A 17,416-nucleotide genomic window follows, 5' to 3' on the forward strand; every position below is an offset into this window, starting at 1 on the left:
AGGGGTGCCCAGGTGGCTCAGTCAGTTAAGTGACCTACTTTGGCTCAGGTCATGATCTCGCAGTTTGTGAGTTCAAACCCCACGTCAGGCTCTGTGCTGACAGCTCAGAGCCTGGAGCCTGCTTCGGATTCTGTGTCTCCCTCTCCTCTTCATGCTCTGTCTCTGTCTCTCTCTCAAAAGTAAATAAACGTTAAAAAATTTTTTTTAAATGGTAAGTAAAATAGAAACTTTCCCTAAAAATTTTCTTTTGACATTATTTTCAGAGGCTTTCCAAGAATAATGACTTAACCCAAAGAGTAGTTTAAATGGGAAAATTTTAGAGTATTGGAGGTATTTTTAATTTGGAGGACTTTTGGGATTCTTTTGCTATGATATATATTGATAATAACATAATAATGATAATATCACTTCCAGGAAATGATCCTAAGAAAATCAGATATGTGGACCAAGATTTATTTGTATAGATGTTTGCCTCAGGGCTATTTTTAGGGAAGGCCCTTGATTTTCACAAAGTATATATATCCCAAGATCTTGCAAGTCTTGAAATTTACAAATCCCATGATAGCTTGTAGTTTCCCTTATAAAATGCAGGAAAGTAACCAAAATATTAACTAACACCTTTAGACCCTTAATTTACATCCCATTATAATTTATAATGCATTTATGATGCCACTAAGATATATTCTTACTAAAGCACTCACAAAATGTTTAAGAATCACGTCCTCTTGTTTTCCTATGAGCTTGTGTTATTTATATTCTAGATCCAGGCCTTGGGAAAACTTGGTATTCCATTCAGGTTTATCTAAATCTTCTGTTTTCTAGCTCAGAACTTTTATTTTCTTCAACTTCTTTAACTTTTCTCCACTTCCATTACCATTTTTATAAGCATGCTTCCTTTTGGAGGACAATTTTACACAAAGGCACAACTTTGTTTTGTCTTTATCTTTTATGAGTTACTGCCTATGGTATACTGACTGGAACATAACCACAGTGCATTTGAGATTTAAATTCCAGGAGCTTGGTGAGGTTCATTGACTAGCTCAGGGGCTCCGCCCAAACAGCAGTCACAACATGGTCTGAATTTAGACCCTGTGCTCTAGATAAACAGCAAATAACAGTTCATCAAGGGCTTTTTTTGGTCATAGCATTGTGTAGTGAAAAGAGAGAGACTTGGGTTCAACATCACACTATAGTGACTTTTTCACCCCAGTTTAGTAATGTCAGGTGGATTTCTGTTCTTCAGTTCCCTCACCAATAAATGGTGCAAGTTTGTGATAATACAAATGCCTGGTGAAGGATTGATGCAAGGAACTCTTGTTATCATTACAAGAAATACAGTCTTGGCAAATACCATTACATCTTCAAATGCCAAGCAGAAATTAGAAAAATCTTAAAAGCTTCCACATAGGGGAAAGCTAAAGTAAACTCCGTAGCTAGTATATAACCATTCAAAATTAGGTTCACAAAGAACTTTTAATGACCACAGAAATTCTGACACTTGGGTTAAAAACAGCAGGAACAAGATATTTTTCAACAATCTGAGAAATATTTGTATACACACACACATAATCAACATGAAAAAAGTTCTATAAATACTGGTTATCTTTATGGGATAGAACTATTAGTAATTTTTATTTTCTACTATAAACATCTTGAGTTTGTCCAATGTATCTATAATAGGCATATATTGGCTTTATACTAAAAAGTTATTTTTCAATATTTGGCACATAGGTGGCTATGTTTTACTGCAGAAGGCACTGACATTGTTTAACTCTTACATGCTAATTTGGCCTTGATATTACACAAATGTATCTGGCCCAAACCAAGACAGACAAAGATGTACTCACTAAGCTCAAGCGTTGATGAGAATTGGTCTGTCTAGGATATCATTTTGGATTCCCCAATAGTGAGGATGAAGTAGAAAACAAAAATTTGCCTCTTGCAAACATCAGAGGTAAAATGTAGCAACAGAAGGATAAAAATACAGAAGAATATGATTTATGAGCTCCATATTTTGTTTTTAATGCATACTCTATTTTAGTTCTATCTTGGGCAATATGAGTATTTCTCTGGGTTAATCACCATGTCTAGGGTTACAGTTTGAAAAAATTCCTAAAAAGTCTACGTTTGAGCTCATAATGCCATCTGGTAATGGTGCTTTAATAAATAAGTGTATTTTTTAAAACCAAATGTGTAAATCTAGTTTCTATTTCATTTATTTTTAATTCTCAAGGTTTTTTTTTGGCAGGTGAAGCTGATGATGGCATGGGTCAGAAGACAGACATGACTAAGGTGTGGAGGTGATAAATTTCATTCTTTTAATTTCAAATTGTACATACTTTTTTAAAAAAAATGAGTCCCTGGAGGACTGATTTCCACTATGACAAGTTGATATATTTAATACATAACATTAAAAAAAATAGCTTCATATGGTTCAGAATTCCTTCTATTGAGGTACCTCAACCACAGAGTTCTCTGTTTTTTAATTGTTAGAGATATTTATGTATATATGAGGAAGTATTTTCTCCATTTTTTACATAGGTTGTAGCTTATTATCTGTACCATTCTTAATTTTCTTTCTCAGCAGTGTATTTGAGATCTTACTAGATCAGTGGGAAAAAAAAAAAGCGCTGTCTTATTTTTTCCAATGGCTAAATAGTATTCTGTTATATTGTTCCACGTCTCATGGTAAGGAGACACCAATGGAAATTCAGGATATTTCCAATATTCTGCTAGTAAAAAAATTGCAACAGAAATAACAGTGTGTGCTTATGTTACTTTGCATGGATTGTATGCTAACAAGTTACATTTCTAGAAATGGAATTGTTAAATCCAAAGTATGTCCATTCATAATTAATAAATATTGCCATTGTCTTCTTTAAAATTTTTTACCAGTTTATCCTGCTACAAGCAATGTACAAGAGTGCTGTCCCCCACCCTTACCAATACAGTGTTTTGTCATTTTTTGATATTTGCAAGACATGTAAAATGATATATCAATATGATTCTAGCTTTAATTTCTCTTATGAGTGAGGTTGGATATCTTTTTTATATTTTTAATAGCTTACTGTATTTAATTTTTACCCATTTTTCTTTTTTTTTAAATGCTTATTTTTCAGAGAGAGCACAAGCAGGGGAGGGGCAGAGAGAGGGAACCACAAAATCCAAAGCAGGCTTCAAGCTCAGAGCTGTCAGCATACAGCCTGATGCAGGGCTCGAACCCATGAACTGTGTGAGATCATGACCTGAGCCAAAGGCAGATGCTTTCTTTCTTTCTTTTTAATTTTTTAATGTTTATTTAATTTTGGGGGGGGGCAGAGAGAGAGGCGGGGGGTGGGTAGGGTGGGGGGAGGTACAGAATTTGAAGCACGTTCCAGGCTCTGAGCTATCAGCACAGAGTCTGACTGGGGGCTCGAACCCACTAACCCTGAGATCATGACCTGAGTTGAAGTCAAATGCTTAACCAACTGAGCTATGCACCCCTTACCCATTTTTCTACTGGATTATCATCCATCCCTGGTTTTTGTAAATAAATGTCACTTGTCATGTTAAATTGTTTTTTTCAGTGTGTTTCTAGATTCTGTTTGCTAATGCTTTATTTAGGTATGTGCCTTGGATTTGTAAGACACATCAGTCCTCAAGGTTTCTGGGGACGTAATGTTTGAGTTGCTATCAATGTTAAATTTACTTTAGAAAAAGAATAATTTTTAAAAATTTTTCCTTAGTTTTTTATTCTGTGGGACAGTTTATGTAACATAAAAATGATCTGTGTCTTACAGATGAGCAAGGAGTCTCTTAGGATCCTTTTAATTTTTTCTTTGTGGCTATTTTCTTTTATTTTTTAATTTCTTTAATGTTTCTTTATTTTTGAGAGTGAGAGAGATAGAGTGTGAGCAGGGAGGGGCAGGGAGAGAGAGAGGGAGACATAGAATCTGAAGCAGGCTCCAGGCTCTGAGCTCTCAGCACAGAGCTTCTCCTGGGGCTCCAATCCATGAACTGTGAGATCATGACCTGAACTGTAGTCAGACACTTAACCGACTGAGTCACCCAGATGCCCCTCTCTGTGGCTATTTTAAAAAAATCATTTTTTATTTTTGATTGTCTTTTTCCTTTCCTATCTTGATTACATTAGAAAGTTGCCCCTTCTCCCCCCCCCCCACCCAAAAGTATAGCCTTTGGTTTTATTTATTATTTGTATGTATTTTCCTGTGTTTTAATCAGTAGGCTCTGCTTTTATCTTTATTAATACCACCTTTCTTCATTCTTAAAGTTTCTTTTGTTCTTTTTCCAACTTCATACTTGGATGCTTAACTTATGTTTTCCTTTTTTTATACAAATGTCTATGGTTCTTAATTTTTCTCTGAATACTTCTTCAATTTTATCACATAGATTTGGCCTGTAGTTTATTAAACTTTTTATTTTTGTCCTATCAATTTGAATATCCACATTGAAACGTTTTTAAGCAAGAGTTTTAAAATTCCCAAGTGATAGAGGCCTTCCCCCTAACTTTATTGTACTTTTAATAAAGAATAGATTTGTATTGATTCTGCCTTTTGGAATTTATTGGGGTTGTCTTTGTGGCTCAATATAGTAAATTGTCAATGTTCCAGGCTTCTTAAAAGGAAAGCATATGTATATTCTGCTTTCAAGGTATATAAACTTACCTATATGTCATTCAGTCCTACCTTGTAAATTATATTATTTAACTCTTGTTTCATTATTTATCTTTTATCTGTTAGCATGAAAGAGGTTAATTAGATATTTTGAAAATCTCTTCCTATATATAGGTCTTACATAGCTTGAAATCTTTTCTTTTTTTTTTTTTAATGTTTATTTTATTTTTTAGAGACAGAGCGTGAGCAGGGGAGGGGCAGAGAGAGAGGGAGACAGATAATCCAAAGTAGGCTCCAGGCTCTGAGCTGTCAGCACAGAGCCTGATGCGGGGCTCGAACCCACAAACTGTGAGATCATGACCTGAGCCCAAGTCGAACACCTAACTGACTTAGCCACCCAGGCTCCCCTTGAAATCTTTGTTTTAGAAGTATTGATGCTACTTGGGGGTGAATTGATATTTATATTGGTTATTTATTTATTTTTTTTATGAAGTACACAACTTAACATCAAAACTGCTTTTCTTTGACTCATTTAATTTTTCTTGGCCTGAATTCAACCTTATTTGATATTAATGTCTTGACTCCTGGTTTGTTTTCATTTGCATTTTCCCACCTTTTATTTTCTGTGTTTCTGAATAACTTTATATGTGTCTCTTGTGTACAGCATAGGATTGGAGTTTGTTTTGCACTCCAATCTTTTAATAATGGAGTTTGGACCATCTACATTGGGCTATATACTGTCTTAGTTATAACATTTAGGTTCTGTACTTTGTGTCTAACAATAATGTACCTTGTGTTTAATAACTCTTTATATGGATTCTTTATTCTGTATGTGTGCATTTCTTATAATGTTTAGAAACATTAGGAAAGCATTTCATTGTTTTTCTACTTCATACCTTCAAGAGTTTACATAATACTCTTTTTTTTCATAATACTCTTAATACTTTTTTTAAGGCAGTGTCTGTTAATTTCCTAATATGAACAACGATGAAGTTATATTTCTGCCTCTTTCCCTCATATTTTTCTACTATTTTTATAGAAACTTATTAATATATATAGATTTTTATAAGTTGATCTGAATCTTTAAATGATAGATATCATCTGACCTTCAAATAATAAAATGAAGAAATTTGAATCTTACCATTTTTTAGCTGTCTTTTCATCTTGCATAGTCAAGGTACACAATATACACATTTTGTTTTAGCATCTTAATCTCTCTATTTCTTCTTTATTTAGTCCCTTAAAGGGATTAGGTACTCACCCCTAACTAGGCCTTTACTAATGATTTTTTCCAGTTATCTCTTACTGGGATGAGGTTCATCCTTTAGTTTCAAGAAGGGTTCATAACAAATATGTGTGCCAATTTTATACTTGAATGACAGCTTGATTGACTCTAATTTCTTTGAGTCACAGTTTCTTCCCTGGGAGTTTCAGGGAAGTCTAAGGTCAGTGTGTATTTTACTCCTTACCGGCGAGTTGATAATTTTTTCCACTAATGCAGTTCTTAAAATTTATCACATGAACAAAACAATCTATGATTAAGTAAGTCTATGATTCTGGGATAAACACAACTGAGTGTCCTGTATGCAGGACTTGGTATACATATACTTGGATGTAATATAAAACATTCTATAGTCTCTAAGAAAAGGATATATTAAAAGTATTTCCCCATCAACTATTTTTAGCGAAAACATTATCACAGGACTAGTGTCTTGAGTAATAAACTTTTAGAAGTACATTCTGTGTTTTCCGGAAGTCAGTGAATTAACAGGGATATTAGTTACCATTGAATCATCGTCCACTCTTTTGTTGTACCCTATTTCTTTTATCATGTTGTTCTTTTTTTACTCAACATACTTTTAAGTGTATACTAAACTGTGATTAACAATACTCATGATGTTGCAAGGCAGATCTCTAGAACTTTTTCATCTTGAGTGACTGAAACCTGTACTCATTCAACAGCAATTTCCCATTTCCCCATACCTTTAGCTCCTGGAAACAGCCATTCTACTTTCTGTTTCTGTGGGTTTTACTATTTTGGTACCTCATATAAGTGGAATCATGCAGGAATTGTCCTTCTGTGACTGACCTATTTCACTTCACATTGTGCCTTCAAGGTTCACTCATGTTGTGCCTAAAGACAGGATCATGGCTGGATGATAATCCATTGTATGTGTATACCACATATTATTTATTCATTCATTTTTTGATGGATGTTTATGTTGTTTCTACCTCTTGGCTATGGTAAATAATGCTGCAGTGAACATGGGAGTACAAATATCTCTTCAAGATCCCAATTTTAATCCTATCATTATATTATGCAAGTACTTCCAGAGGGATCTCAGAAAGCACTCTATAATGAAATGCATTAATATTTTTGTGTTGGAAAATATTAATTCATACTAAGTGGACTAAAAAAGTCTATAATTAGACACATACCATTCTAGGTCAGATTTTGCTGCCAAAATGAGCTCAAGTCAGGTCAGGTTTTGCCATTGAGTAGGTTTTGAAAAAAACTTACCATTTTCAGGGCTTCTTTGTATTTTGGAATTGCAATAAGTATTTTGAGGATCTGTACACCCATTGGATATTTTTTCCTTATCCTTTTGGAAGGTTTACTGCTTTGGTGCTTGGCTCTGAAATGAGAAGATAATATTTAACAGTAATGAGGAAACAGAAAGCCATTGTAGTGCCAGATGTTTGAGGCTGAAAAATCATACAAGCACTAAAAATATATAGAGGAAGTGTTTTTGAATTTTAAAAGGTTATTATTGAAAAGAGGTATATAGTTTTTTTTTCTATTGTTCTTCTACAGAAAAATGAACCTGTGGATTTCGCAGTCAATCCCCAAGCAGATAGAACATGTCAGTTCTCTGACCACCGTCTGATGGAATCCATTAAACTGGGGGATTCCAAAGTGTATGAATTTCTTAGGGTACTTGCTCTTTGCCACACCGTCATGTCGGAGGAAAATAGTGCAGGTAAGTACAAAGTGTGTTTCAGTGGTGAACCTTGTTTACAAGTTTGATTTCTTTCTGCTGCCAGTGATTGAGTAAAAATTACCACCCAAGTAATTTCAGTTCAAAAGTGAAATATATAAAGACTGTCGACTGTATATATATATGTCATATATATGTGTGTATACATGTTTTCTCTCTCTATTATTTATTTTTGTTTTCTTTGTTGGGATTACATTCAAGCCTTAGTTGCGTCCTTGATATGCTGGGCTAACCCATTCCCCCAGTTTTAATTGCTGTGAGGATTCATATTGTTACATTTATGACTTAAACTGATCTTTATAATTCTGAGGGCAGTGATTAATTATATTTTTATCTGAGGATATCACGGTGCCTTTAAGTACGTTTATTTTATCTTTGCCTTTGAGTTTATTTCATGTCCTGAACTATTTTAATAGCAATCTGCTTTTATTTTAATGTTACATACTTTTTTAGATCTCTTTAAGGATCTTAATTATTCTTGATTTGAAATTTTCTTTTGTTTCCTTTATGAGGTTTCATATTATAGAATGTTGTTTTTTGAATTCTGTGTCTACCTTTAATGTTCTCAAACATTTGATAACTTTTGGTTGCCTGTTGGTGAATGTAGGTTCTGATTACTGTGACCAGTCTCCCAATATTGTGTGGAAGAGGTAGAATGTATGGCTGGCCTTCTGGGTGTGGAGTTCCTCCCTCCAGGAATTCATATGGCATCTGGGGTTAACTGTCTTACTTTTTCAGATCTAGTGCTAGGAATCTGTGCCAATATGCTCACTTGAGAGAGAGTTGTACTTAAGGTCTGGCCTGGAAGAAAACATCACTCACCCGGGTTCTTTTCTTTCATTTTCTTTCTCTTCTCCTTGTGGACTTCTGGAGTGATTCGGGCTCTTAGTTTTGGTCTCCAGTTGCAGAACTCAAATCTTTGAGGTTTCCAGAAGCGGATTATGCACTTTGTGTAGTGTAACATGGGAAGGTTTTATTCTGGAGGCAACGGTCACTGAAGCCTGTTCACAGTAAGCTGGGAGATGGAGGAGCTCAAATGGGCTGGAGTGCTGAGTACACTTCCTCAACTAACTTTACTAATGATGCCCCCAAGAGCACTTCTCTTTTCATTTGTTAACTGACTTTGGAAACTCTTTTGGGGATTTCTCTTACTTCTGTATTCATTTCCTTTTGCAGATGCTTTGTGCTGCATTTTTCTCTTCTTCATTGATCAAATCTACTTTTTATCTTGCAGACATTCCTCAAATTTCTAGTTTACTAATAGTATTCATTCTTATTTTCTAGTATGATTTACATTTTTCTCACAATGTGATATAATTAAATGCAGTAAAACACACTGATCTTAAGTGTTTTCTCTGATGAGTTTTGACAATTATATGTACCCATGTAACCCCCCCCCCCCCAACAGGGTATAAATCTTTTCTACCACTCTAGAGAGATTACTCATATCACCCCAACAGGGTAAAAATATTTTCTATTACTCTAGAAAGATTACTGATATCCCTTTCCAGTCCATATTCCCAACCCCCTTGCTCAGCCAACCACTGCTGTGATTCCTATCATCAAAGATGAATTTTGCCTGTTTTTGTACTTCATAAAAATGGAATCATACAATTTGTATTCTTTTGTGTCTGACTTCTTTCATGCCATGTAATGATTTTGTTATTCATCCATGTTGATGTATCAGTAAATAGTTCATTCTTTTTTTTTTAAGTTTATTTATTTATTTTTGAGAGAGAGAGACAGAGAGACAGAGTGAGTGTGGGAGTGGGGGAGGTGCAGAGAGAGGGAGACAAAGGATGCAAAGCAGGTTCCGTGCTGACAGCAGAGTCTGTTGTGGGGCTCAGACTCACAAACTGTGAGATCATGACCTCAGTTGAAGTCAGACACTTAACTGACTAAGTCATCCAAGCGCCCCAATCGTTCATTCTTTTATTGCTGAGTAATATTATATTATGTGAGTGTACCATAATTTTCTTTTCTAGTCCTCTGTTCATGGACATTTGGGTTGTTTCCAGCTTTGGGCTAGTATGAATAAAGCTGCCATAAACATTTTTATGTCTTAAAAAAAACATTTAACTAATTTGTATTTGGTAAACACTTAGGTATGAAAATTGCCAGATCATAGTATATGTTTAACTTTATAAGAACTGCCCAACCATTTTTCTTCAAATGGTTGCATTATTTTACATTCCCACCATCAGTGTATGAGAGCTGTAGTACCTTTACATTCGAACCAACATTTAGTGTGGTCTTCCTTAAATTTTACCCATTCTTGTGGATATTGGCTAACATCCTGCCATATAAAGGTATTTTGAAGTAAAGAGAGGAAGATGTATATATCTTTAAATTACTTCTATCTCTTGCTTTAAGATATCAAATTCTAAGTGAAGGATTATATCACTGAGTAAGGGAGGATTATTTTGCTCTCCTTTTAAAGATTTATTTACAGTATAGATTGCTTAAATCCATGTATGTTAAGGTACCTTGGAAAACAAACTTTTTTAATATAAACATTAATTATGGAAAAGAATAGAACCAAATCTAACAAACTTAAAGTTTATAATTGTATAATTTATAGTTGAAGCTATTGCTTTTATTTCAAAGGTGTACTGTTTCATGGAGAAGTCATTTGGAGAAGTTGACATTCTCATTCCCTTCTCCAGGATGAAAATGCAGAGGCAGGAAAAGTGGAAAATACAAGTGTTTTAATAGGATTTTTCTATTTTAGTGTATGGAAAGATAAAAGTTTTAGAATTTTTTTTCTTACTGCCTCATTATATCAATCCTTTAAAATTTATTGAGGTTTGCTTTATGGTCTGGTATATGTTCAGTTTCAGTAAATGTTTCATGTGTGCTTGAAATGAATGTGTATTCTGTAGTTATTAGGCACTGAGTTCTAAATATATCCATTAGATAATGTTTGTTAATTGTATTGTTCAATTTTCTACCTCTCTTTGGATTATTTTGACTACTCAATTACACAATTTTCACATATTTGCCTTAAAGTTTATTTTGGCTTATATGAATATAGTTATAGGTATTTTGCTTTTGTTAGTATTTGCATTATTTATCTTTTTTCCACTGTTTCCTGCCAATCTATCTTTTTCTTTGTGTTTTAGGCACATCTTTCATGAACGAGATAATTTTTGACATTTAAAAAGAATAGTTTGATAGAACTAAAGGTTAAGCAGAACATTTAGTCCATTATCTTTCTTGAGTATTGATATGTGTAGATTTTAAGTACTTAATATATAATTATTGATACATTTAGTTTATTTCTACCATCTTATTTTGTACTTCACATTTGCCCCAACTTTTGTCTTAGTCTCTCTCTCTTTTTTTTTCCCCTCTTATGGATTTAGTCCATTTTTACTTCTGCTTTGGAATCCTTATTTGTATTTTAGTGGTTAGCCTAGAAATTTTAGCATAGTGAACTTATCAAAGCCTAAGCCTTCTTTTAAACCAAACAAAGACTTTAGAACCCTTCAATACTAATCAACCCTGTCCTGACTTATACAGTATTCTTGTCATGTATTTTCTTTCTTAATTCCCCAAGAGGTTACTTTTATTGTTTTTATAGTCAGTGTTTGCTTAGATCTATCCTACATACTTACTCATTTCTATGCTCTTTAATGCTTGTCCCAACTCTGATCTTCTGTTGACATAAAGAGTATTCTCGATAATTTCTTTTAGGAGAGAACCTCCTGCTAATAAACTCTCAAAAACTTTGGAAAAACAACTTCATCTGTTCTTATTCTTGAACATTTTGCTATGTGCAGAAATTTAAGGTGACAATTTTCTTTTAGCACCTTGAAGGTATTCCACTGTGTCCTGCTGCTATTTCTGTTACTGTATAGTCAGTTCCTAGTCCAATTGTGGCGTGAAGGTCGTCAGTCTTATCTCCCTGGCTACTTTTAACATTTCTTCTTCCATGTTATCACTATAGGTGTGGATTGAAAAATATATTACTTGGAATTCATTGAGATTCTTGAATCTGTAGAGTATCTTTTTTACCATGACATGGTATTTGCTTAGCCATGTATTTCTTCCAGCTTTGCCTCTGACTCATTTTCCCTCTCATGTTAGATCTTCAGTGTCAGATATTTTCATTCTCTTCTCTATGTGTTTTAACACGTCTCTCATTTCTTCTCTTCCCTATCTCTTGGGGATATATTCTCATAGTTCCTCCATTTTTTTTTTCACAGTACACTGCTTCTTTCTCTAGCAATATCTATATGCAGTTTTTAATTTTTAATTTCTACAAGGTCTTTGATTCTTTTTCAAATCTGCCTAATTTTATGCCTTTTTAAAAAATTTTTTGAAATCTATCAAAGTATTTGAGTGTGCTATTTCTAATACCTCCAACATCTGAAGTTTTTGAAGATCTTAGATTATTTCTGTTAGTTCTGCTTGTGTCTTATTTATTGTGATTTTAATGATTTTTCACTGTGAGATGATCATTTTACTTGGAACTTTATTTGTAGAAATTCTTTGGGTCCTGAGATGAAGGCTAGTACCTCCATAAAGGACTTGTAGTGTTCTAATGTAGGAACATATTAAACTAAATTTCCAGTTTGATTTTTTTCAAGTCACTCAAGTATTATGAATTTAGGATGCAAATATGTGTGAAAGTCAGTCTTTGGTCTTAAAGTTTCAGCAGAAAAAATTTTTCTTTCCGCTTATAGGTAGATAATTTTTCCTTACAGGCACTCTTGAAGGAGGCCCTGATATCCAATTCTCCTCTATACCAGGAGAGTAGTCTTTTGAAGGCCCAGGCATTTTTTTTTAAGTTTATTTATCTATTTTGAAAGAGACAGACAGTGCGAATGGCGGGGGTGGAGAGGGGGGGCGGCAGAGAGAGAGAGAATCCTAAGCAGGCTCCATGCTGCCAATGCAGAGCCTGAGGTGGGGCTCAAACTCACAAAACCACAAGGTCATGACCAGAGCCAAAACCAAGAGTCAGATGCTTAACTGACTGACCCGTTCAGGCACCCTTGGAGGCCCAGTTTTAAGAGGTGGTCTCCCGTTAAACTTCTTACCTGGGCTACGTCTTCTCTAACTCAAGCTCTCAGAGGCTAGAAACCAATGATCAATGATCAGAAAATGTCCTCAAGGCAAAAGCTGGCTACAGTAATACCTTTATTCTATCTGTATTTTTTCTCTTCATCTTTGGCCTAAATAGTTCTTATTTTCTTGCCAGTACATCTTTTATGGATGTATTTAAAATTATTAAAATGTTTTATACAGAATCTGTAGTTGTTTGTAGCAGGGAAGTTGGTCCTGGCACCCAGTTTACTATGTTGAAGAAGTGAAAGTTAAATAATTTCATAGGTAGATAAAGAAACTGCTATAATTTTTTCCCTTTTGAATTTCAAAATTAATTTATGCCTACTGTATCAAGTGAAACCACACTACAAAATTTATAAAGGCAGAGCTAATAATTTCGTCCATGAAGTATTCTAATCTCACCCCTACAGGAGTAACCAATTGGTAACATTTGGTGTCATCATTTCACCCTTATATATATATATTAATATATATAAATTAATATTAATAAATATTTATTTATAAATATAAATTAATATAAAATATAAATATAAATCAATTTATAATTAATAAATTATATTAATATATATAAATTAATATATGCAGTAGATAGGTAGTTATTTGTTTTACATGAAAAGGAATCATAGTATATAATGCAACTCATTTTGTTAAGAATTGATCTTGTACATCGCCTGAAGTCAGTAGATAGGGATATAGCTTTGCCTATTTTTTCAAATGTATTTTTATAAACAAAGACAATATAATTTTATATAGAATGTCTTTGTATATGCTCTATTTTTATAGTTTATTGGTTTTGGTTTGGTTTGGTTTGATTTTTTTTTTTTTTTTTTTTTTGCTCAGTTCATTCTTTTTCTCTCTTTTCCCCTCTTCCTCCCAGCCTGATACATACACATCAGGCGCCAAGAATGAGCACAGTGGTTTGATTTCTTACATCTCAAGCGGTTTCTTGTATGCATTATAATAAACTGGTCATTAGTAGCAGACTGAAGTGGAACTTGGAATAACTGCTTCATCAACTCTTTGGCTGTGTGATCTTGCAAAAATCATATAAACTCTTCAGTCATAGGTCATTGGTATAAAATGGAAATAATAATTTTTTAATAATCCCTACCTCAAGGGCTTATCATGAGGATTATGAGCATTAATACATATTAAGTGTTTTAGTTTGTGAAACTTTCACTACACATGTCTAGTCACTGAAAATACAAAACCATGGCCTCTGACCTGAGGAACTTTCAGCATCGTGGAGAGTCAGACACATAGATGGATTTTTTTGTATAAGATGGCAGGGGCTCTGATGGTGGTATGGGTGGTGTCCTGTAGTATCTCCCAGTATAGGCACTTGGTCTGGCTGGTTGGCATGTAGAAAAGTTCTGACTTCTGGAGCTAACACTTGAGTTGAGTGTTATAGGATGAGTTGGAGTTAGCACTGGCATTCTGTGAATATTAGCGATTATTCTCAATATCAATACATTTGTTTCTTTTACTTTTTTTGTTTAATACAATCTATTTTGGCTATAGTTTAATGCGATAGTTTCTTTTCCTTTTAGGGCAGCTGATTTACCAAGTTCAGTCACCTGATGAAGGGGCTTTGGTGACTGCTGCAAGAAATTTGGGGTTCATTTTTAAGTCTCGAACCTCAGAGACAATAACAATAGAAGAATTGGGAACACTGGTTACTTACCAACTTCTTGCCTTCTTGGACTTCAACAATATCAGAAAAAGGATGTCTGTCATAGGTATGACTGGTAGCTGAGATTGTGTTTGATCTTTTGGTAGTACTCATCACACTGATGCTTCTTAAGCATTATTTCATTCCTACTTACATACTGAGAATTGTGGTATTTTTGTAACTTGATAAACTTTCATTTTCAACTTAGCCTCAACAGTACACTAGTAAGTATAACTGATGGGTAGCAAGTGCTTATTGAATCCAGCACTATTGTAGATTGTCTACAGGAATTAACTGATTTAATTATTTCAGCAACCCTGTAAGGTAGGTACTATTATTTTAACGCCCATTTTAAAGATAACAAAACTGAGACACACAGAACTAATAGATCCTCAATTACTACTCATTGTGTTTTCTAGAGATGTTTCCCAGGCTTTTACCACTACTTGCCTGTATTATTGCAATATCTTCAAAACTATTTCCCCTTAAAATAATGCTCTGTGCTGATACCAAGGTATTCTTTCCAAAATATTGACCTGATTTTGCCATCACCTACATAAAAAACCTTGGTAGCTTCCTGGAATTTAGAGGGTAACATTCTTGCATGGCATTCAAGATTATTTGCAATCTGATTTCAGTCTATTTATCTTCTACTTCCTCAAACTTGCCCAGCCTTACTAGGTCTTGCATTCCAGGCATGCGTTGTACGCTTTCACCCTCTGTATGTGCTGTTTCCCCTACCTAAGACTCTTTTTCCCTAATTCTTTTCTTGGAAACTTCTACTCACCTGGAAATGTCCAATTTAAATGCCACCTGTTCTTTTAATTCTTCTACTCATCAATTAACTGCATTCTCCTCTGTTCTTCAGAGCACCTTGTTCATAACACCAGTGTGATACCAGTGCCATGATACTCATGACCTTCCCAGTTGTTAGAGTATGTGCTAGAGGGCAGTGCTGTGTTTTAGCCATCTTACCCAGCCCAAGGCCCAGCATAGAGCTTGGCACGTAGTAGGTTTTCTATAAATGCTTGTTAAGTAAAATTTAAGCCAATACTTTGTAACTTATGAATATCCTGGACATATTAAATCAATTTCTACTGTGGAAAACGTGTGTGTACATGGTTGGGTTTTTGGCCTCTAACTACTGGAAAGTAGCTGTGGTAGAATGCTCTCAGCAGGTAAAAACCAAACATCATCTGGGGATGTTTATGTTTATTTTTTTGACAACAGGCTGTAGGCAGTCATCGTCAGTGCTGCCGATGAGCACATACGCTGCTCTAGGCGTTGGCCTAACCATATATCAGCAGAAGCTCTCTTCTATTTACAGCTTCAGGGGAGGTGTTACTAATGTTGGGTTGGCCTAGAACTGGCTTCTCTTTGCTATGAGGGTGTTGACAAAAATGTAAAATTGCTACACAGGGAAATTTTTGGCTTTTCCCCAGCATCAGTCACCACTATGGGCTGTGGAGAAATCACAGCCTAACCACAAACTTCAGATATTTGACTTAATGGATCCCATATGAAGCAAGGTATTGTTCCACCACCGAATGCATGGAGGCTTATGGGCTTTATTTAGGTTCTGTTTGGTTTTTAATCAGAAGGAATTTGAAAGAGGGGCTCCACTAGGGTAGAAAAGTCTCTGATAACAAGGCAAAGAATAAAACAGTGCTAGTCTCATGATTGTCACATGGGTTGGTCTGTGGGGACAACACCCTGATGTGAAGACTCAGATATTTGCTGCTGCTGCTGCTGCTGCTGCTGCTGCTGCTGCTGCTGCTTCCTCTTCTCCTTCTCCTCCTCCTTCTCCTTCTCTTTCTCCTTCTCCTCCTCTTCCCCCTCTTCCTCTTCCTCCTCTGCTTCCTCTTCCTCTTCTTCTGTTTCCTCTTTCTCCTCCTTCCTTTTTTGGAGGAGGGGTGCTATCATTCATTGAATCATGAATGTGTAGTTTCAATACTAGTACTACTTTCATTCTGGGGCAAGAGCCCTGGTTTAATTCAGTTACTTAAATAAAAATAGATTTCTATATAGAATTTTGTCAGAGGATATAGAATCTACTATACTGATAAACATATAAATCTTACTGTACAATTTTGGAAGGACCAATTCTAATAAAAATACAGAGATAAAATTCAAAGATATTAATAGAGGCAAGTGGCACGTAAACATTAAAGAAAAATAAATTAGTCTAGCTCCTTGAAAAGCCCTTGCAAGATCTTTAGTAAGACCTGTTCAACTGTAAACTTTTTAGAGATGATCAAAGTATAAATCACACTGCCGTATGACAGGCATTTTTCTATATGTATATATGAATAGGCATCCAACTGAGATATGGCAAAGTAGAATTATTCATCATCATTCACAGAGTTGCTATTATATTTACTCTTATAGCATAAACTTGGAAACCATTTGTGACTTTTTTTCTTTTTATGTCACAAAGGCATAGCTGCTTTCAATGAATTTTGCATAACTATAATTCAACTTAATTAAGCAAATATTTAGTAAGTGCCTACCATGTCCCAGGGACTTGAAGCTAAGGGAGAATGTGAAACTGAAAAGTGTTCTGTGTGATTGCACCCAGGAGAAGATGGTGAAGCAGGGTACAAAATAGGCTGAAAAAGGAAAGGTCTTGATGATTCCTGTTTATGCCATGTTTAAGAGTCCATACTTGATCCAAAGGCAGAGGGAAGCTATTGCAGGGTTGTATGCAGTTGTGTGAAGATAATTCCAGATAGATTACAGAGGAGTTTGAAGAAAAGCAGGATTGCAATAAGTGGAACATTTAGGTTAATGTGATAAGCAAGAGATAAGGTGATGAAGAGAAATCCATGGCTGCAGTTGGATGTATGGGTGGTAGAAGAGAAGGAGTTTGAATGATGGCTGGATACCTGGTTTGGGAGACTTAGTGAAGGGTGAAACTGGTTATTGGGGCAGAGACATAGGAGAGATACCTAGTTGTTGGAGGAAGATAATGTGTGCAGTTTGAATTTAGTGTGGCTGAGCATATCCGAAAGGAGGTATCTAGCTGGTGGTTGGATATACATATTCAAAGGGAGTGCTGGAGA

The 17,416-nt window shown here is 34.9% G+C and overlaps 1 protein-coding gene across 7 annotated transcripts in view; it reads left to right on the forward strand.

Annotated features, from left to right (window-relative positions):
* Positions 1 to 17,416, forward strand: part of ATP8B4 (ATPase phospholipid transporting 8B4 (putative)) — a 253,329-nt gene that overhangs the window by 168,260 nt on the left and 67,653 nt on the right. For all 7 annotated transcript variants that reach the window (XM_019442149.2, XM_019442151.2, XM_019442152.2 and 4 more), the window contains exons 14-16: positions 2,249 to 2,292; positions 7,429 to 7,594; positions 14,233 to 14,421. In XM_019442149.2, the coding sequence (XP_019297694.1) occupies positions 2,249 to 2,292; positions 7,429 to 7,594; positions 14,233 to 14,421 (399 nt within the window). The remainder of the gene's footprint in view (positions 1 to 2,248; positions 2,293 to 7,428; positions 7,595 to 14,232; positions 14,422 to 17,416) is intronic.

The sequence above is a fragment of the Panthera pardus genome, unplaced genomic scaffold (genome assembly GCF_024362965.1).
Source record: "Panthera pardus isolate Hobbes unplaced genomic scaffold, ASM2436296v1 HiC_scaffold_24, whole genome shotgun sequence".
Classification (NCBI taxonomy): Eukaryota; Metazoa; Chordata; class Mammalia; order Carnivora; family Felidae; genus Panthera; species Panthera pardus.